The 23,117-nt window shown below is 37.7% G+C and overlaps 3 protein-coding genes across 4 annotated transcripts in view; 2 read left to right on the top strand and 1 right to left on the bottom strand.

The window, feature by feature from the left end:
- Positions 1 to 5,688, top strand: part of LOC133534514 (uncharacterized) — a 91,441-nt gene extending 85,753 nt beyond the window's left edge. For both annotated transcript variants that reach the window (XM_061873672.1, XM_061873671.1), the window contains one exon: positions 572 to 5,688. The gene's annotated coding sequence lies outside the window, so the exon portion shown is untranslated. The remainder of the gene's footprint in view (positions 1 to 571) is intronic.
- Positions 5,689 to 8,550: 2,862 nt separating this feature from the next.
- LOC133534510 (protein lethal(2)denticleless) lies at positions 8,551 to 18,079 on the bottom strand. The gene is made up of 4 exons (XM_061873665.1): positions 17,523 to 18,079; positions 17,244 to 17,449; positions 12,571 to 12,682; positions 8,551 to 12,121 (listed from the first exon to the last, which is right to left on the bottom strand). Exons 1-4 carry the CDS (start codon positions 17,563 to 17,565, stop codon positions 10,443 to 10,445), a joined length of 2,040 nt encoding a protein of 679 aa, XP_061729649.1. The 5' UTR covers positions 17,566 to 18,079; the 3' UTR covers positions 8,551 to 10,442.
- A 403-nt stretch (positions 18,080 to 18,482) lies between these two features.
- On the top strand, positions 18,483 to 22,092 carry LOC133534511 (uncharacterized). The gene is made up of 2 exons (XM_061873666.1): positions 18,483 to 18,970; positions 19,054 to 22,092. The coding sequence occupies exon 2, from the start codon at positions 19,058 to 19,060 to the stop codon at positions 20,822 to 20,824; it is 1,767 nt and encodes a 588-aa protein (XP_061729650.1). The 5' UTR covers positions 18,483 to 18,970; positions 19,054 to 19,057; the 3' UTR covers positions 20,825 to 22,092.
- Positions 22,093 to 23,117: the final 1,025 nt, after the last annotated feature.

Below are 23,117 nucleotides of genomic sequence, written 5' to 3' on the forward strand. Positions count from 1 at the left end.
GTAGTTGAGTGTACTTATAAAAATTATTGGAGAGCTGAAAATTGTGCCCAGTTAATAAAAATGACAAAGACTTGTTTTCCAAAAATGGATAATAACGGTGTCTAAACTACGTCAAAAAGCTGACGACGGGCCCTATTCTAACATCCATTAATGTTATTGTAAATAATTATTATGTATATTATTGCCTAATAATAACAATATACTTATCCTAAAAAGTTATATGAGTATTTTTTCACAGCTCTAAAATAATTCTAATTTTTTGTTATCACCCGTTATATGTACTGTATTCAAAGATTTCTAAAGTAAAGATAGGCCCATTTGTGGGTTGCTGTTCCGACCGAACATTCTCGTTTGGTGTGTCTCGGTGGAATGATACAACGCGATTGGTTGATGAGTTCGCATCACGCTTGCGATTGATCGCAACTAGTTGCGTTGGACTGCCCGCTTGGCTCGCATTCGTTCACAGCGGCCTCAGTGACACCATTCTGCTGCCAGCAGTGCTGGCACCATTCTTAGTGCCCGGCTTTACGAAGTAATATATGTGACTGAGTGTATTATTGTCCTGTTGCAGTGAGCCGTGCCCCCCGGCCGCCCCGCGGCGGCGGCGGCGGCGGTGGCCGCCCGGAGCCGCTGCCGGGCCCGCAGCCGGCCCTAGATATCCCAGCACCGTTCCATATCATTGATAACTGTACACGACATTTTGATCTTTTTATTGCTGACGTTCCTTTTGCACTCAATAATGATACAGTACAAAATAACGAAAGACTTTAATATTGTAACGCTTGTATGTACTAGACGGGCGGGGCGGATCCGACGCGACGCGGGTGCGCTGGGCGAACCGTTTGCCATTTTATACCGCGCGCCGCTTGGTACGGCTGCAGTTCTTTTCTATTTCTTTACATATACCTAAGACTCGTGTTTCACATAGGTGAACATACAACAAGTGTTACTTCGAATCGTACGTTTCTACTACATTACGTTTTTGGGGGTAGAGGTGTTTAGATACGTGTCGTAACTGTTCGACATGACTTACAAGTTGTGCCGTTATTGAGTCTCGAATAATCCTATTTCTCAAAGAGAAATACGATGCTTCCTGTGGCATGCTTTGGTCGTGTAAATACAAGTTGTTAGACTATACGTGTTGGGGCATTAACATTTTAGTTGATGATAGTAAGAGTACCTACTTTGATCCTAATTTCGTGTATTTATGTAGAGTCATGCGTCGCGTCGGATCCGGTGGCGCCTCTTACAGATATATCGTATGTACGACCGTCACATTAAGTAGTATTTTTGAGATATATACTGTTTTTGAACGTTGTGTTGACACTGTTACAATGATTTGAACGTTTGTATTAGACGCGGTGACACTATAAAATAATATGTAGGTCACAGTCATGTTGTCGTTGAGATTCAAGATGGCGAAGACGTCTCGAGAATATTTTTTTATGTTTTGCTCATTCATGTTGTTTAATTTAAAGTGTAATATTGATAGCTTATTATTCAGTGAACTATCGTGGAAGTGTGCAGCTAATGAAAAACTAATCTTGAAACGCGTTTAACCATGTTTCATCAACACACGGTAATCTATCGTGGCTTTTAGCAAATCCTTCTATCTCTTTACTAAAAACAACCACTGAACAACGTCATGCTCTACGTCTACGAGCACACTTAAAACTTACGACGAAACTTGACATTGGCAAAATCATCATAGATTTGATGGAAGCCATATTTTAAAAGAATAAGAAGGTCACAGTCATATCTGATCAATATGCTGCTTACCTTATACATAGCTCGTATTATTTGTACCCGAAGTTACATTATGAGTATTAGGAGACGGCTTATTAAGTGAAGATGTCAACCATTATTTCCTTAGTGACATTATAAAATTCTCGTATTAAATCAGACTTTGCAGCATCTTAATTTATATCCTATACGATACGCTATATGTAGACGCGGAACATATCGGTAGGCTTAGCACAGGAGCGCCACGACAGTATCCCGCCCGCGAGATATTTTCGCGGCGCTCCTGTGCTAAGCCTACAGTCGTTGTTATGACTCTGTTGTAGACAGTATCTCTAACTACTAACTCTAGTATATCTATCGTGTATTCAAACTTGTTTACGTGCATTGCACAATTAATGAATTTGTACTTTTGAGTAGGGCCATATTACAATAATATAGCTTCTGTGCTTACATATGATCTTATAATGCCACCGAATAGACTGGATCTTCCGCGCGAGACTATTACAAAGATTTATTTAATTTTTAATTTAGCGATGCCATTGCTAGCTACATCCAAAAAATATTTTTGTTACGAGTTGTGATAGAATGGTATCTCGGGACTGAAGAGTCTGTCAGTTAAACTACGGCTGTTCCTCTGATTTACAAGACAGACCATACCTGAAGTTATCACGGTAATAAAGTACATTTTATTGTTTAAATTAGATGGACAGCCGTTTTTTTAATTAAGGACCCTTAAATTTTTAATGATTTGATCTCGAGCCACGGCCTAATCTTCGCTCGCAGCGGATATCTTTTCTGCTTGACGCGGGTGACGCGCGTGGCTCCTACATAGATTTTATAATATTTTAATCAAAATAAAATGTCAATTGTATGGGAGGACGAGTTTGCGCCAAATCGTTTAGGGCCATTTTCAGAACCTAATTAAATAAATGACTGGGCTCTTATAAAATATTGTTCAATAGGTACTTATCTATCACGTAAACGGAACTTAATCACGTAATAATAAATTTATTAATATTTTCAACGAACAACCCTAGCGCGAAAGAAAATCATCAAGACCAATTAGACCGGAAATCCGTACAGTAGTAGAAAGTGGTTGGAACAACCCGCGCAGCTAGAACATGCTGATAGTACCGACATAATCTAGCTGCAACTTGGTACAATTCGCAAGTTCGCCTGCGACCAAGAGCGCAATTTCAAGCTCTGGAAAAAGTAAGTACCTACGCGCGATTATGTTCCGTTAAAAAGTACGAAAATCGTTACAGGTTATAGTATACATTTTCAGGTACTTGACATTTATCAGTTAACCAAGCAAATTGAAAACTGCCTGGATCTATTCCTAATCGTTCTGGTATGAACCGATTTCGTTTAATCGTGTAATGTTTTCATCTACCCTCACATGGCTAAATATTCCGTCTCGTTTTAGGTTCTTTACTAGGGCGAAGTAATAGCAAATATTACAAAACTAAATTACTATTGATTAATCAAATCATCCCGATATATTCCTATAACCAAATAGCACGATTATACATATAACAGCTTTGTTGTTACGTTGAGTAAGTAATATATCGTAGTAAAACTTCTGTAAGTTTTGACACATGGAGTTAAATTGACATTAAGAGTATTCTTGCTCCATCAAATACCTTATTTTGTTAAATACCTAAAGAAATAGACTATATCAAAAATTGGAGTGCTTACCTATAGCAACGGGGCAGTATGAGCCAGGCGCAAGCTCGTCGTACAAGTTATGTCGGTTGTATTGTATTCTAGTTGTATATTATAGTAGTTTTATTTAGCAGGGCTAAACTTTTCGTTACTCGTTGTGTTGAACGGGATTAAAATGGTGCAAGTGGATTCAGTGAACTTAACGATAAAGACAATTTAACAAATTAATACCTACGATTAAAATAAAGTACTAAGACTTTTTTAAAATCGCTTGGAAGAAGATTGTATGTATAGATGTAAGGTAGAATAAGCATACATAGATGTAGTAGGTATAACAAATTTTAAGGCAGAAGCCAGCTCTTGAATTTAACTTTTTGTGTTGTTTAATCGCGCATTACTGACAATATTTGTTACGATGCCTCTTTCGTTCGGAATGGTGCTTCCACGGAGGCGTGAGCCAGTGCCGCATGCGACATTTATAAGTTTTTTGTGTTGTTTTTTTAGTCCATCGCAATTTATGATTGACTCTAGCATCTCCTACAGGTAGACTTCGACTTGATAAAATGACACATATGTGATGTGCGTACCACATACTTCAAATTTTATATTAAAGGAAAAATTGAAAAAAACCTATTACCTATTTTAAAATAACCATATAGTAACCACGTCACTATGATTAGTTTGTCGCGGTAATTATTAATTTTGATTGTCGAGACTTGTAATTACTTTTGTTATGAAAAATAAACAAACAGAAATTACAAATCTCGTAACTATGTTTACGAAGTATCTCAAGCTAGTACACTTGCTGCCAAGCTTTACCTAATGGGAATTTTAATGTTCCACTGATGCTCGGCGCTCGATTTTAGCTTTAGATACCTTCTAAGCTGTCATTATATTATATATGAATAGATATAATAACGCCTGCGGCATTGCCACCGTTGTAGCACCATGTTGTGCCGCATGAGCCTTAGCGCAGAAGCCCTACCGTGGGCCCTTTTAGTTATGTCATTTAATTCAAGAATTTAAAGGCGTCTGGTCGTGAACTTAGTGTAACGTACATAAGTTATCCGTGATGACAATTTTGCTGCAAGTGGTTTCAAACATCAACCTACACACTTGTCTTTAAAATATGTGGGAAACAAATGTCGAGAATACTTTGTCAACTTTTTTTTAAATTATCTGTACACCCTTAACGCCTTCAAAATGCAATGATGTAGATGCATAGGGTACGGTACGTGGGACGAGAGAAATAAAATTTTCCCCTGATATCATGCCATTTTTAGAGAAATAGGGGAACATTTAGCTATAGGTCTGCGGTGATGTTACATCCGGATGGCTTTGTGTCGAAAGTTCAGTTTCCGGTATTAATCAATCAGTCATGAAGAACTGCGGTGGCAGCATGGTTCCATTTTTATCACTTGTCACTATGCCCGTCACTTTCGCACTTACTTACTTGTTAGAACGTGACAGGCAGGTGGATTTTATGATACGGTGTACGATGTGTTAATTAACATAACATTTGTACCCATTCCGAGACTGTCATTAATATCGGAAACCTTGTTTGTACCAATCATGTGATGAGTAAAGTAGATTTTGTATGGATATTGATGGACTGTGTATTTTTTGTTCAAGTTCATTTAAAATAATTATAATTATCGTTGCCTGATAACTCTAAAAATGTCCCAGAGTAACCACCTGTTCTAGTTTTTCAGATGTTATAGTGCAAAATAAAGGTGTATTACCATTTGTCCCTACCGGCCACAGATAATGAATCATTCCCATCTGTCGCCGCCTCATGTATGGCGGCAGGAACAAATGGGAATACACTAAAACAACCAGTACTTAGTTTATATAATTATTCAGTACTTATTTACTTACCCCTAATTATCAATCTGCTGATAAATTACTTACTGTATAATTTTGCTACGAAGTGCTACGCCGTAGACAGTATTTGTCGGTATATAGCGAAGACTGTTTGGTAGAGCTAATCAATTTACGGGTGGACACCCTGGGCTTCACTCATATTGAAAAAGAATTTAAAACCTCTGTAATAAAAATAATATCAGGTACCGGTACATATCTACTATGGTTTTCTTAATTTTGAACCTTAAGTTTATAACAATAAAGGTTTTCATAGAGGAAGGTTCATGTTTTCAAGCTTGGTCTACCGGGCAGTCCGTGGGGCCCGCGGAGCAATCAGTGATATTTTACAATAAATTATTTTGTTTTTATATATTGAATTAACAAGCGTAATAAAGAGTGAGCAATGGCACATCTTAATTGCTGTTTTATTCTACCCGTTATATTCGACATCTGTTTCAATTCAACTAATACGTTAGCCATAGTTACGTGATTGGTTGAACAATTATTGATGTTTAATTAAATTAAAACAACTCTGTAATAAGGATATTCAGTTTAATGTATGTAAAATCTCAAAAATTCACAAAGAAAGATGTCAATATGTAGAACTGATATTTCGAACATATTTATTCTTTAAAAAAAAACAAATTCATCACTAGACTCCATGTTACACTATTAATAAACTCTTAGTACGATTATAAACTATTCTAGTGCAAAAAAATCATCTCATAATTACAGGGTGCCTAGCCAACATGCCAATCGTTTACGCTCCGTAGCATAGCGTAGTCATATCTATCATTCTCCCATAGAGACAGTTGAGTTTCATTCGCCACGGAGCGTAAACGATTGGCATGTTGGCTAGGCATCCTGTTCGTGTTATACATACTCCTGAGGAAAATCTAGTTTACTGTCATTTACCACATTGATAAAACATATCTCCGTTACAAGTAAATGCCGTACTCGTAGATATCTACGCCATAGCAGAGAATTTGAAATAGAGGTGAATTGACAAATAAACTTATAGCCACAGTAAATTTACTGCCATCTTTAGACACATGATTAAAACTTTTGAACGCCATTTGACTTCGATCCATGGCTCAAAACGATGCCGCTAATCTATTAGATGGCGCCACTTTTTGATATTCAACTAATTAACACAGCGAAAGAATAAGGATCAAAGTCAAATGGGGGCAGTCAAAGACGGTCCATATTGGGTGGCATACAAGTTTCAAGTCATATCTTTGATACGCATAACAACTTGTGTCATAATCATCATAGCGCATACAAATGAAAAAGCATATTATATTTTGTCATACATTTTTAGCCATAATATTTGATGACATACTGTCATATATTTTTTGCGCATATAGGTTTTAATAATAATGAATGAAATGACATACCAGTTAAAATCATATTTATCGATACTTATAATGTTTTCACGGATAACGTTTTGTAGCATAATAATTTTCAACCTTAATGGTTTAAGGCATAATTAGCTATTGTTAGCCGTATATATACCCTCCTAAAAACCTTTTCCCTAATCTCCGTCTGAACACATAAATTGGACGGAGCCCCACTCACGCGGGGCTCCTATTTCTGCGTGGTTTGCCCCTCGGCCACCTACCTACTATTTGAATAATATATCTATTAGATTATTTTATAAATCCGTTTCTCCTACTGGAAGGGGCTCCTCTCCTTCGATCTCCTCCTTTATACGGTCTTTGTGTGGTTATGATTATGAGTAAAGAAATATTTGCTTCATAGGTTGCTCACAACCATACATATTTATTATTTATGCTTTGTATTCTTTGTAACATGTATAAAAAACAACATATGTCCACTAAATATGTCTTAATTTTTTAGGGTTCCGTACCCAAAGGGCCAAACGGGACCCTATTACTGAGACTTCGCTGTCCGTCCGTCTGTCACCAGGCTGTATCTGATGAACCGTGATAGGTAGACAGTTGAAATTTTCACAGATAATGTATTTCTGTTGCCGCTGCAACAACAAATACTAAAAACAGAATAAAATAAATATTTAAAGGGGGCTCCCATACAACAAACATATCTTTTTGCCGTTTTTATAAATAATGGTACGGAACCCTTCGTGCGCGAGTCCGACTCGCATTTGCCCGGTTTTTTTATGTCTATATTAATACTATGCACTGCAATACTTCGAACAAAAAACAATTACGGATATCAAGCAGATGACTTAAAATTTTATGCGAATTAAATTAATGACTATGAAAATTATGACATAACTCATTTATGATAGAAACCTTGTTATGCTCAGGAATAATTCTGACTAAAGATTTTTATGACTTATAATTTTATGCACAAAGTGTTATGACAAGTAAAAATATGACAAAAGTTGTTATGCCAACACAGGGAGTCCCGTCGAAAGATGGCAATAATTTTACTGTGGCTACAAAGTTTTCTTTGATAATCCAACTCTATTTCAAATTCTCTTTGGCCGTAAGCATATGTACAGACAATAGAGTTATACAAAAACGATATACAGGGTGATTCATAAGACGTGAGCAGGACTAAGCCAACATAATGTTAATTGATCATTCACCATCATATTTAAGTAAAACAATCACACTTCCTGTTTTTAACATTTTGGTAAGGACAAATTTAATCATCTATATTCATGGACACCTTACAAGTTGTAAGTTACAACACATATTTAATAAAGATAAAACCTCTTTAATCGTTATGACAGCACAATGGTTATTATGTTATTAACAAATAGGCAAATTTAAAATGTTACACTTGACCCAGATAAGATGTTTCAAAAGTAACTTTGATGACATTCAATTTGACACTTTTCATGAATAAAACAAAAGAGTATGGGTTTTTGGCGGAAGTATTCTAATTGTAGGGGGACCATGAATTTCGCGAATACATTCAAACTTTTTTTCTGGACAGTAGAAAATAAATTAACGTTAATCTTACGAATACGGGTACGAAATAGTTGCATATAACTTATTGAATGCGCAGGCTTGATCCTGCTCACGTCTCCTCAATCAGCCTGTATAACTTCCGCTGTGATACAAAATTTTTTTTTACATACATTCATACCTACATACTGAGAATCCATTCTATGCGCTAAAATAGTAAACTACAATTCTTAAATATTCATTTACGTTCCTCAATAAAATGTTTGCTTATAACTAAAAAGATCTCTCACTCATTAAGCTTAAATCACAATATCAGTTCATTACGTATATAAGGGGGCTTAGAACTTCCGGGTTTGATTTTGATTCTAAAATACCCAAGTCTTCCAAGCGGGTCAGCATTTATTTGCTTTGCACAACTAGTTATTATAATATAAAATTGACTTGGCCAGAAATGTCACCGACTTGACAGCTGACAGATCCATAACAGTAGCTTAACAACTAAAGTGGAGTTCAATAGAAATTGTAATGTAAACAAATCAATTTACGTCCGTTACTTCGTTTTCTCGCACTTTTAAAGTACAACTATGATCTTATGAGCAGTGTATACTTAAACTTAAATCTTTCGGGTTTAGGGGTTTGTAGTCTACAGTACGTTCGTTAGTACAAGGAACCCTTGCCTAGTTTCGTAAGTAACCCTTTATGTCGGGTTGTCTTTCCGCGGCTTTGCTCCGTGATCTTAGTGCTAGAAAACTGCAATGTGGTATAAAAATATATGTTTAACCCTATGGTGTGGGGTGTCGTTGAATAGGTCTTTAAAAACGAATAGGGGTCTCCAACAACTATTTTTCAACAAACTTAAATTTTCCGAAATAATTCGTCCGAAAGAAAAAAAAAGTGTATAGTCTAACTTTTGAACCTTGGATCCAAAAAATATGAAAAAAATCGTAAAAGTAACGCTTAGTAAATACTTCCAACGAAAACTATAGCGACCATGATCGGTTAAGCCGTTTTAGAGTTATTGCATAAAGTCTTCCTTCTTATAGTCCAAGATCCCACAGCCGCCAGACCTTACTTATTTTCTCATGAATAAAATGTATGGGATAGTATAGTATAGTATGTACTTTTAATGTCTGCATACTTGCTATATTGGCCCGACGGCCATTTGTCCCATACATTTTAGTCATGAGAAAATAAGTAAGGTCTGGTGGCTCTGGGATCTTGCTCTATTAGTACAAAGCGCCGGCAAGGTACTTCCTTTTGCGACTGTACATGATGCATACTAATATACTTCTGTTCAAAGCAGCATTATTGTGACAGACGAATAACTACGGAACCCTACAGTTAGCATGGCCCGACATGCTGTTGGTCGTTTTTTTAGTTAAAATATTCTCAGATTTGAGAACTTTAGGTGAATATCTTCGTCGCGCTGAAGGAGGCGGCTCCTAAAATTAGTGTGATAAGGATTGTTGCCGATTTTGTATGCTAGGCGTCTGTTTACGGCGCAATATTTGGCCGTATTTAGAGCTTTTTAGCAACTTGGCTCTTATAAAAATAACAATATCAAATAATCTAAACGTACAGACACAGCTACTGGTAATATTGAACTCGTATAAAAAAATCATCTAGGGCCAAAATCAAGGGAGGAAAATGTCGTGAACGTTCGTATGGAAAAAAAAGAGGCTGTGACAGAATCGGACAGACAGACGGACATGACGAATCTATAAGGGTTCCGTTTTTTGCCATTTGGCTACGGAACCCTAATTACCCCCCATGTCTCCTCTTACTTAACCATAAATATTGCAGTGAAAACAGCCTTCGTAACATTGTTAGGTTATATGGCAAATGCTAACAAAATTTGTCGTATTTATTTACATTATTTGCAATGTATATTGAACTCCACTTTAAATAGGGCTCTAAGTATTTTTTCATTTATATATATAATACGGTCAGAGAAAAATAGTCAGTTTCAAAATCAAAATATTTAAATTCGCCCATAAGCTCCAGGAACTTGCCCTTAATTCTAAGTGACTTAATTTAATCAATACTCAGCTGCTTGCATTAGGCTCAACCACTTTACTAGGAACACGCTCATGCGACTTCGAGACCAATACAGATGGCAATTATATTTATACAGCTCGGTAATAAATTATTAGTCTTAAAAGTGGGGCCTGTCTATCGATCGCAACCTTTTCTAATAATTTTTCACACATATTCAACTTGGCATCTCTGCGAAGAAATGCATCACAGAATTTGTGTATGATATGTAATAGTTTATTTGCCTTTATTGGCAACTGAGAAGTATGTCAACAGTGTTCTAGATTTTTTGCCAGATTTGGGTGTTTTTTCTGTTACAGAATTCCTTCTAACAGGTATATTCTCTTTAGGACTAAGCGGCGCAACGACGTCTTTTTCGAGTGCTTCCTGATTGCCATTTCTTCCTTTTTTTTCTCGCACGATACGTGTGAGCCAGTTAGTGGTGTCCTGTTTTTTCTTAACAGGTGACATCAGTCTTAAATGTGGCGCCTCTCCATCAAGCACAAAATTAGGTAAATTTTTAGTGGGAGTGTTGAAACTTATTATTCTAAGTTTAGTTGGAGAAACACTTACTGGTGAACAACTAGGCATTGAAGGTGGCGTAATAGTTTTAGGTGATTTCGGAGACAGTTTCCTGCATACCTTCTTTTCATAGTTTTTGGTGGGTGTCATAAATGAAGTTCCAGCTTTCGGTGCTATATAGTTCCAATCACTTGACATTTGACCTGAATCAAAGGATAAGTGGACAGGACTGGTGTTGTCTAACACATCACTGTGCCTCTTAATGCCGGCAGGAAGCAACTTCGGCTCGTCATCCTCAGGGACCATATCTAGCTTTAACCGTTTAACTAGGATTTCGGCATCATCTGCCTCTCTAGAAGCGTTCATCAGATCTGTTAGACATCTCTTAGTTTTCTTTACAGAAGTACTGTCTGAACGCATGCGTTTAGAGCTGTATGAGCCTGGAGTTGTCACCAATTTCCGCTTTAATGAGCTGGGTGTTCGGTCCAGAGTGCCCCACTTTGGTAGACTGGTTATGTCAGTCCTTGGGACGACCTCGGCGTGCCCCTTCAGTTCCATGTTCCGTTCATGATCTGATACAAACTCTTTCCCTATTCTCCAGATCTTGTGCCTTGCGTCGTCGCTGCAAGTGACGATCTTCATGTCGCCCTTGTGGCACCACGCAGCGCATGTGACCTCGGCCCAGTGCCCAACCAACTTTACAACCGGCTCAGAATATTTTATGTTCCAAATGTAAGCGTTCTTATCGCTACTGCCAGAAACTAAATACATACTGTCAGGGCTAAGACTAGTTTTGATGTAAAATGTGCTATTTTCATGGCCGACGTACCTTTGCTCTGGCAGGGAATTATACGTTGAAATATTAAAGCAGTAAATTACATTATCCATGCAGCTCGCGTAGAGTCTCATCCTAGCATCGTCAATTATGAGATTTGTGTAACCATTCTTTGTCGAACTTCCACAATATGGTATAGAATGTTTTGGTAGTGGTTCTCTTTTATAAATAGTATAATTCTTTCTTAAATCCCACACTTTGATGTTACCGTCGCATTCGCCGCATGATATTAGGGTCGTGTCGTCTTGAAAAACTAGACCAGTGATGCTGATGGACCTATGGTTATCAAGTCGGGGCCTTTTAGTATGTGAACCTGGTGTTTTTGGTGTGAATGAGGAGTGGCAGTTCATGAGGCAGTTGTCGGGTTTAACGACAACAGCGGGTTGCCCGCATCTTACATCCCATACAAGGATGTGTCCATCTCGAGCCCCCGTCGCAAAAACCGAGGGCTCGTTAGGGCGGAAAACAGCTGTCTTGACAGAGCGTGTGTGGTTGGAGAATACAAGGACACGCTTTGGAGTGCTCTCTGCCACATCCCACAAACTGGCTGTATGATCTCCTGGAAAATAAGAATTGATTTTGTTAGATACATGATTTGCAGTCTCATTTCATCATTGTTCTGCAGAATTCTTTCCACTATTATGATTTATATCTTTCTTTATAGCTAGCCCTGGCAAAAGGTGCCCCTCTGTTTTGCTCCTTTTTGATATAAGTACTAAATATATTACTAAATCCAGACGTCTGGCAGTTCAGTCAACATACCATCTTTCTTGTTGTTAAGTATTGTCTCTTCATATGGTCATAATTGTTGCATGATGGAGGTTAGCATGAGAAATTGACTATGTTTGTAAATTTACTCAAAATCAAGCTGTAAACATACACAATTTTTTTGTTCCAGTGGTAACTGATACTAAAAGAACTCAAGGCTTGTAACACCATAAATATAATAGCACCTAGCAAAGTCAATAGCACCTAGGTTATGGAGTACCACAATAAAAAAAATCTTACCTGAGACAGTAACAAAGCTGAGGGAGCGCGGCGCCCAGGCCAAGTCAAACACGGCATTGTTGTGGCACTGGAAGCTTTCTAGGGCTCCTGTGAAGCTTATCTTTGACGTATCCTGCAACATGAGTAGATAGAAATTATAATCAGAGATAATAGGCATGTTGTGGACTTTATTGTCACAACACAATCCTAAATTAACCTTGTAAACATAGTTTACATTCAAAATCTTATAAAAATAGAAATTTAATTATCATCTTCTTCCTCGCGTTGTCCCGGCATTTTGCCATGGCTCATGGGAGCCTGGGGTCCGTTTGACATCTAATCCCCAGAATTGGCGTAGGCACTAGTTTTTACGAAAGCGACTGCCATCTGACCTTCCAACCCAGAGGGTAAACTAGGCCTTATTGGAATTAGTGCGGTTTCTTCAAGATGTGTTCCTTCGCCGAAAAGCTACTGATAAATATCAAATGATATTTCATACATAAGTTCCGAAAAACTCGTTGGTATGAGCCGGGGTCTGAACCCGCCACCTCCGGATTGAAAGACACACGCTCTTACCGCTAGGCCACCAGCGCTTAGCAAATTTTATTACTTATCATCACGTCAGTTAAATTATTAGTGTCCGACCGAAACATGTTCTTTTGTCGAAATCTAAGGTTTGGTTTTTTTATCTATTTTGGACGCCAAAACCAAAACCAAAAATCTTATACTTGTTCAAATTGTTGAAAAAAAATCATAAAACCGCTTTTATACACATATTAAGACTATATGGACCGTTTAGTGGCGCCCTCATAAGGGGAATTATGTTTTCTAATAAACCAATTGAACTCTGTATCCATAAATCAGTATTATTGTTGTCCTACATGTTCAACAACATTTGGTCTTTGTTAAAAAGTTAAGTATGAAGTACCATTTCGTAAGTTTCGGCCCGGTGCACTAACAACAGTCTCTGGTTGAGAGTTCCACACATTTACTACACGTTTTGGCAAGAAGTGTTGCCTAGAGTTGCTAGCACATGGAGGTTTGATTAATTTTTTGGAGTCTCCTCTCAACCTTACATTTTGGCTTGATATGTAAAGGTCTTTAATATTTGGAAATTTGTTGCTTCGAGAATTGAATTAATTTTACCTGCATTGTCAGAAACCTGCATTCCAGAAAGGAAAGATAACACAAGAATAATAAATATCCCAATTTCCCTATTTTGTTACAATACGGTCGTCTGAAAATATTGATAGGAAAAGTGTCAAAAATATGTATACACGACTTTATTGGCCATATATTGAGGTAGTGTATACATATTTTTAGCACATTTTTCGTATCAATATTTTCAGACGTAACTGTACCAGCTTTCATACAATACCATTGACAAATATCTCAGGAGAGGCCTTACTGGCAATAAGAATGCAGCTAATACAGTGGTGTCACACACACAAATTCAAGCCAATCGTGCAGTCAAATGCCACAACGCGATTGGCTGATGAGTTTGCATCACGCTTGCAAGTGGTCACAACTAGTTGCACAATTGGCTGGAACTCATAAGTGACACTGCTAAACTAGCACCATTATTGGTGCCTGTAAGGTCCATCCTTAGATATATGTCAATGTACAATACATTTTTTATAAACTCAAAGAACAGATGTATAAGTTAACACCCATCTAGGTGGTCATCAAGTGAAGCTAGAAAGCCAAAGATTTCATGGTAAGAAACATCTGGAGTAGTGATGGTTTGGAGCAAATATCCTGAGGATGTGGTAGTAACTCAGAATGTCATCAATTATTTTAATATTTTTTTGTACAAAAAGCACTTTATATTCCTGGCTTTGCCATGAGGCCAATGGGGCCATGGCCTGGGGCAACAGGCTGCAAGGGGTGACAAAACAAGGTTTTTTCTCCTTAAATGAAATACATTATATAAATAATATAATAATTTAGCCCTTATACGTCCCACTGCTGGGCACAGGCCTCCTCTCATGCGCGAGAGGGCTCGGGCTATAGTCCCCATGCTAGCCCAATGCGGATTGGGAACTTCACATACACCTTTCAACTATTTCGCAGATGTATGCAGGTTTCCTCACGATGTTTTCCTTCACTGAAAAGCTAGTGGTAAATATCAGATGATATTTCGTACATAAGTTCCGAAAAACTCATTGGTACAAGCCAGGATTTGAACCCACGACCTCCGGATTGAAAGTCGGACGTCATATCCACTCGGCCACCACCTTCCTTCCAACTTCCAACCTTCCAACCCAGAGGGTAAACTAGGCCTTATTGGAATTAGTGCGGTTTCTTCAAGATGTGTTCCTTCGCCGAAAAGCTACTGATAAATATCAAATGATATTTCATACATAAGTTCCGAAAAACTCATTGGTATGAGCCGGGGTCTGAACCCGCCACCTCCGGATTGAAAGACACACGCTCTTACCGCTAGGCCACCAGCGCTTAGCAAATTTTATTACTTATCATCACGTCAGTTAAATTATTAGTGTCCGACCGAAACATGTTCTTTTGTCGAAATCTAAGGTTTGGTTTTTTTTAACTATTTTCGACGCCAAAACCAAAAATCTTATACTTGTTCAAATTGTTGAAAAAAAATCATAAAACCGCTTTTATACACATATTAAGACTATATGGACCGTTTAGTGGCGCCCTCATAAGGGGAATTATGTTTTCTAATAAACCAATTGAACTCTGTATCCATAAATCAGTATTATTGTTGTCCTACATGTTCAACAACATTTGGTCTTTGTTAAATAGTTAAGTATGAAGTACCATTTCGTAAGTTTCGGCCCGGTGCACTAACAACAGTCTCTGGTTGAGAGTTCCACACATTTACTACACGATTTGGCAAGAAGTGTTGCCTAGAGTTGCTAGCACATGGAGGTTTGATTAATTTTTTGGAGTCTCCTCTCAACCTTACATTTTGGCTTGATATGTCTTTAATATTTGGAAATTTGTTGCTTCGAGAATTGAATTAATTTTACCTGCATTGTCAGAAACCTGCATTCCAGAAAGGAAAGATAACACAAGAATAATAAATATCCCAATTTCCCTATTTTGTTACAATACGGTCGTCTGAAAATATTGATAGGAAAAGTGTCAAAAGTATGTATACACGACTTTATTGCCCATATATTGAGGTAGTGTATACATATTTTTAGCACATTTTTCGTATCAATATTTTCAGACGTAACTGTACCAGCTTTCATACAATACCATTGACAAATATCTCAGGAGAGGCCTTACCGGCAATAAGAATGCAGCTAATACAGTGGTGTCACACACACAAATTCAAGCCAATCGTGCAGTCAAATGCCACAACGCGATTGGCTGATGAGTTTGCATCACGCTTGCAAGTGGTCACAACTAGTTGCACAATTGGCTGGAACTCATAAGTGACACTGCTAAACTAGCACCATTATTGGTGCCTGTAAGGTCCATCCTTAGATATATGTCAATGTACAATACATTTTTTATAAACTCAAAGAACAGATGTATAAGTTAACACCCATCTAGGTGGTCATCAAGTGAAGCTAGAAAGCCAAAGATTTCATGGTAAGAAACATCTGGAGTAGTGATGGTTTGGAGCAAATATCCTGAGGATGTGGTAGTAACTCAGAATGTCATCAATTATTTTAATAATTTTTTGTACAAAAAGCACTTTATATTCCTGGCTTTGCCCTGAGGCCAATGGGGCCATGGCCTGGGGCAACAGGCTGCAAGGGGTGGCAAAACAAGGTTTTTTCTCCTTAAATGAAATACATTATATAAATAATATAATAATTTAGCCCTTATACGTCCCACTGCTGGGCACAGGCCTCCTCTCATGCGCGAGAGGGCTCGGGCTATAGTCCCCATGCTAGCCCAATGCGGATTGGGAACTTCACATACACCTTTCAACTATTTCGCAGATGTATGCAGGTTTCCTCACGATGTTTTCCTTCACTGAAAAGCTAGTGGTAAATATCAGATGATATTTCGTACATAAGTTCCGAAAAACTCATTGGTACAAGCCAGGATTTGAACCCACGACCTCCGGATTGAAAGTCGGACGTCATATCCACTCGGCCACCACCGCTTTTATATTATATATATGTCAATGTACAATACATAATGTATTTTACATTGACATATATCAAATGACAAGTCAATATAAAGTCAATATAAATGAAATACATTATCATCACTTAATGATGCGGTGAATCTAACTGGCCCAGGGCACAAAATCTTTAAATATGCCTCTGATTTCTGGTTACTGCATAATATTGAATTATCAATCATCATTATGAAATTTCAGTTTTTGCTTGCTGCTATTGTAATTTAAGCATTGAGTCACAATCTTTGAGTGTTGGATTTTTTTTATTTTATAACATTTTCTTTCATTGTAATAACTTGTAAACACCAATTGAAATGAAGGTGACACACTGTTATAGTAATCCATACATATGTTGCAGATTCTGGAGAATGTTCTAGAAATACAAGCTAGACTTATTGACTGCGGTTGTAAATTTCTGATATTCCTTTTGGATCAAATGACAAGTGAATATAAACTCATGGCAATCTCATTAACTATTTAAATAAAAGTAAGTAGAAAAGACTTGTTTACATAAAAAAAAGTAAATACATGGAAAAAATATTAATTTCAGATTATGATACAGTGATGTTGATAAAAATAATACCTGAATAGCCACTTTCCCGTCTTCATTAGCTAAGGCCAAGATGTTTTCATAGCCGGCAGCTTCAGAGAATCGGCATGCAAAGATTGGCGGGTCCTGCTGATCGAGTGAGGCTGCGGGAACCGCACTCGAAGGCTGCAGCCCGTAAAAACACTCCGCACCGTCCACCACCAGTCGCTTGAGCACGTTGTCATAATTATAGCGGCTGCCTACAAAGTTAACGTGAATAAGAAAACCTTATAAAATAATGCCTGTTATTGTAACGATTTAAACACAACGTACATATGCCAAATTGTCTATCGATAATATACTGGAGGTCGTTCATTGTATTCACCAGTTGAAAAACTACATTCAACACAAACAGATGATTATCTTCTGTAAAAAGATAATGTAATACAGCGTCCTCTTTCGCCTCACAATAATCCTGATTCCTGATTGAAAAAAATCAACTTAATCAACACAGACATGGCGCGAAAATGGCGTACTAGTCGTACTACTACTAATACTACTGTCAACTGGAGTGTCAGTCAATGTCACTGTCATCGTTTCACTGCTAGGATCAATGAGGAAAAAGGTCTGTGGGTAGGATCCTATCACCGAAGCGTACAAGTCTCTGGATCAGGGATCGGAAACCGGTATTTTTTGTATGGGAACGAAAACGGTATTTTTTCGTTCTTTGTTAATTACTTCATTTCTAATTAGGCAATCTACTAATACGAAGTCGTTATCTGAAAACACAACTAAGTCCTACATTTAGAGTATAAAATAAACCGAAATATATGGTTATTTCGATGTTTTTGCAAAAAACCGGTTCCGATCCCTGCTCTGGATAGTGAGTATTATATTCTTTGCTCTGGATCCTATAGATGTGTAATACGCGTGCGCCCGTGAGGGACACAACACAACATACGCAATGTCCCAAATTAAAACTCGTTTTAACATTCGTGACTACATATGTAGTGGATACCAAAAACCGCTTACTTAATTTGGTCAGGTTATTTGTTGCCCGCCATAAAACATACTACAATTTACGGTGGGGACTTACAAAAAAGAGATTGTGACGAGGACATATCATAGCATATCGTTCTGTCATCTGCCGGCTCTACCATTTCTCATCTCTATACTTATTGTACTCTTGTAGAGATTGACACCAATTTATATTCTGATCATATCGGTCGAATTTGATCATCCCGTCTGGACTGGACTAAAGCTCTTTAAACGAAAAACTAAATTCTAGGTCTATGCATTGTAGCCAATCTAATTGACTAATCAGATTGGCAATTCGATTGGTTTTTTTTAAATCTTGTCCTATTCATTATTTTTTATTAACGTGTAATGTCAGGGATTACTTTCTTAAGATATACCCGTAAAAAAATAACTTGTTAAAAAAAAGTCAAGACGCTCGGCTGTTATTATTTACTTCTAGCCACACATCCATCACCATCAGGGCGCCATCTTCCTTCTCATTGTTGTTGCGTCAAATCGTAGTGAAAAAGCATCTAAAACACATAGGAATTTATAGTTTCGTAATATAACGTAGTGTTGTGCCACTTATTTCGACATTCTAATGATTTTAATTATCGTAGAATCATAACAACATCGTATATTGTGACCGTCGTAGTGTAGCCTGGTGCTCCGCCGCCGCCCGGTGATGACATTTGTCTTCATTGGAATATTCCGTTTCAACCGGAGCTGGACCTCTCCTCGCCGAAACAGACAAGTATAATAAAGTGAGTATTGCATATTTACCCTAGGGACTGTTGGCGTCTACGAACGTCCTGGACTTTCTTCACCCATATGTTTATGCTTGCAGGTTTATGGAATGTGATCGATATATTGAGAATGGACAAGACATTTCGACACCGCAGGCATGGGCCTGCGGGGTCAAGCGTAAGTTCGGAGACGGAGGGATGCGGGTTGGCGGGCCTGGCGGTCGCAGCGCGGGCCCTGGGCGAGTGCTGGCTCCCGGCGCTCTTCTGGAAGGCGGCGCCATGCTCGCTGGAGGCGTCAGCGCCTCACCTCGCCGCCGCCCTGAGCCGCGGCCCTGTCCCCGAGCGCCATTGCCACGAGTCGTGTCAGACTCTCCCTTTATGAACAACATGGACGAAATCACTTATTGGATCGTAACTAAACGCGCGCCGTGCTTAGCCGGCTACAACAATCCCCTACGGCGTGTGCAACCACAGTGTTCTCGTGCTCCTCTTCACTCGGCTAGCCCTGAAGATCAAGGAGAGCCCGAAAAGAAAAAAAAGAAACTTGTGGTCTTGCACGATGACTCTGATATATTGGACCAAACAAATGTTCATGTTGAGGCACCACCTCAACCCGTGTGTGAAGTGATCAGTGATGAATCAGAGACACTTGTATCTGACGTGGATTTTAATATAAAAAAAACATCAGTGCAGATGAAGAACAAAAAAACAAAAACACAAAAGAAGAGCAGTCATGCAGCTCTGCATAAAAAAAATAAGGTTGTCACATCAACACCGAAGGTGACATCAAATCTTAGGAGGAGCTTGAGAAAAGTTCAGTCTTCTGTCAACAACAATAGCCATTTAAACAGTACCCTTGATATCTTTGACACATCCAATGGCAATGATCATCCCACCGTATCCAAGTGTCAGACAGGGAAGTTTGAGGAGAATACAAAATTAATAAACATGTCACACAGGGAACTAAATGTTAATACATGTGCTGTATCAGTCCCAAGACCAAACAATGGGGTTATTAATGGTCAATTTGATGATCTCAGTGATGTTTCTGGGTTCACAGCAAACTATATAAAGTCTACGAAAATAAATTCAAAAACTCCCGGAAAAGTCAGAAGTAAGCAAAGTAGGAATTTGGCTAAAGAATCAAGGCATAGTGGGCACAAGGAAGAGCGATCTTTGATTGTGAGTATCAACAAAGCTACAGGCGATCCAAAAACCAACATTATGAACTGCAGCACTGACTCTTCCCAGAATATTATCAACCTTGTAACTGTTGATAAAAAATCGAGAACCAAGAAACTTGATAAAAGTACCTCCTTACTCAAGTTTATGGAAAGTAAAAAAGGGCAAAAACTTGTAAATACTAATAGTGAGAGTAGAAATGGTGTCCTGAATACATCTTTTCAGTCAACAAGTACAACTGGGTCCAGGTATCCAAAGAGACACAAAAATAATTCCTCCGATGTATTAATGGTAGAAATCTCTGAGAAGACCGAACCCAAGCTAAGTTCAGATAAGAGAACTGCAACTAATCAATCCAGCAGACTGGAGAGTACAGAACTAGTTTCCAGAACAAGAAGTGGGAGAAGCAGGCATTCTAAACTTACAGAGCCCACAGTGTATGTTCGTAGTGACTTTCCTGAACAAGAAAGTACTGTGGCAACTGTTAATGTGGCCAATGCAGTGCCAGATGAAGCAAAAGATAGTTCAAAGACGAAAAGATCATCATCAAAGTATGGAGTTGCAAGAAGATCTCTTAACAAAACTGGACAATCTAATAAGGACTCTTTTAGAGAAAAAAGTGGTTTTGCTGCTTGCTTCTCTGACAGTGATGATGATAAACCTTTAAAACCACAGAAATACTTGTCATAGCTTAATAGTTATTTTAATGAGTATGGGATTTGTAGACATATTTGTGGATATGTTATGAAGTTAGAGTTACAACTGTAAGCACCAAAATTATAGGTGTATCAATTGGTTGTGTAAACTTTTACACAAGAAATATCATCACAGTTGTATACCTACACATTTGATATGGCAGTAAGACTGCTTTCCAGATCTCTAACGATGATTTCTAGAATAGTAACTTGATGAGCTCATGACTGGTTTTGGTCTATGCATTCATTCATTATCAAGTATAGGGACCGTGCGCATTGGAGGGTCTGCCATCTTGTGGCCTGAAATGGAACCATAAACATGTACATTTACACGTCACGTGTTTTCTTGTGCATAGTAGGTTCTGCCATCTTGTGGGCTACATCGGAACAATAAACATCACATTTACGCCTCGCGCCAAAAATCTGACATCTCCTGTGCTGCCTCCTACAGTTCATGCACGCTCTCTATATCAATTGATTTTGTTGCTCTTTGTAACATGTGTAATTTGGCAGCAGACATCCTATCTTTTCATAATGAGACAAATATAAAAGAGTAATTTGTAAAGTATATTTGTATAAAAGTAAAAGTGTTGACATATTATGATGGAAATGTAAAATGTATGTAACTGAAAGCATTCTAAGATTTTTATCATTTGGGAACTAAAAATATGTTTTGCCATGATGGTTATAAAGAACAATGATTAGTTCAGCCAAATATTGCATATACAGACAACAGTGCCATACTCAGTATGGTACTTATACATAGCTTGTATCACCCACCTAGATGTAGTTCGTGTTATATTTATTATTATTATATAGATCATGTCATATTGGACTATACACAATTAAATTTATAAATATATAAAGTGCCATTGAACCAACAACACTACTGAGTAATTGTCGGTCGCATATTTATAATTTATTTATTTATTATTTTATTTTATATTACATTTATTTCAATTCTAATTTAAAATTTTATACTGTAGTAAGTTATTCAATTATTCGAAAATTTTGGACAAACCGTTGGATGAAAACTTAGTACATTATACTTTGCCATTATTGTATTCAATTAACTCATGAATGCTGTACAATGATGTAATATGAGACCGACTTCTCAGTACCTTGTTTCCATGACTAATTATATTACTTTCAATTAAGTTTATTTTTAAATAACAGTACTGTTTCTGTTTTTTTTTTAAAGTCTTGTGTAATATATTTGTAGCATTTATGCATTTAAATTAATAGTAAAATTCTATTAATTAATGTGGTTTTCTTTATGCTTGTGAAACTGATTATTGTATGTACTTACATCTATTGTGCTTTCATTGAATACTCAGCCGAATGTTGTTAGGCCTGACAGTTGGACCATATTAGTTGTTTAATAGTTAATGTAAAAATTTGAGCCATGCAATTGCCATTTTCAAACTTCGCAAATAGGCAGTTAGTTTTTTTAATAATTATCTGGTGCTTTATTTCATGCATGGTGTGAAATAATTTATCTTAAATACATTCAACCATAGGGCTAATCTGAAATGTGTCAAAGTGGGTGCAGTGGCAAAAAAAACATGTTACCTGCTTTTATACATAATTAGGCGTAGGACGCTGTCTTTTTAATTTCATTGTATGAAATCTAAAATCAACAATAATCGTTCTTTCACCGGTCTCCCTCAATGAAGTCGGTTTTTTTTCAAAAACATTTTTTGTGTAAAGCGCCTGCATGTTCTGTGTGTGCCTCGACTGCCTGCAATAAAGATGTGATATCGCTAATTCAAATAAGCAGGCGTCTATATATATATATACTTATTCAATTCCATATTACCCTTTAACCGTTCTCTGAATTTGATTGTGCTTCATACATGTGGAAGCACATTGCGAGCACTAACCTTAGGCAGTACTTTCACCCTTGAGTAGGCAGCCATTAACTAGAACTGGAGATGCACCCGCCAACCTGACGTCAGGATGGCGGGCGTCATTAATTTCTTAAATAACTCTGGAGTTTAAAGAGCACATTGCTCCAATTTTGGCGCACATTTGGCACATTGCTAGCAATAACTCCTGACGTATACCGCAGCTCCATTTGCTGATGTACACCCGCCATCCTGACACTCACAGGTTTGGAGGTAAAAGTACATTTTGCATTAAATACAATTTTAATGACACTACCATTCATAACCAACTAGATATATTCATATCAACATTATGTCCGTCTGTCCGTCCGGCCGCAGCTTTACTCCCTGATCGTTAGTGATAGAAAGCCGCAATTTAGCATGGATAGGTACATAAATCGA

Source organism: Cydia pomonella, chromosome 2, assembly GCF_033807575.1.
Source record: "Cydia pomonella isolate Wapato2018A chromosome 2, ilCydPomo1, whole genome shotgun sequence".
In the NCBI taxonomy this organism is placed as follows: domain Eukaryota; kingdom Metazoa; phylum Arthropoda; class Insecta; order Lepidoptera; family Tortricidae; genus Cydia; species Cydia pomonella.

Coding starts and splice junctions, on each gene's coding strand:
- LOC133534510 (XM_061873665.1), bottom strand. CDS start 17,565: ATGAACGACCTCCAGTATATTATCGATAGACAATTTGGCATAT. Junction 12,683..17,243: donor ACGGGAAAGTGGCTATTCAG/GTATTATTTTTA, acceptor CTCATGTTGCAG/GATACGTCAAAGATAAGCTT. Junction 12,122..12,570: donor CAGCTTTGTTACTGTCTCAG/GTAAGATTTTTT, acceptor CTTATTTTCCAG/GAGATCATACAGCCAGTTTG.
- LOC133534511 (XM_061873666.1), top strand. CDS start 19,058: ATGGAATGTGATCGATATATTGAGAATGGACAAGACATTTCGACACCG.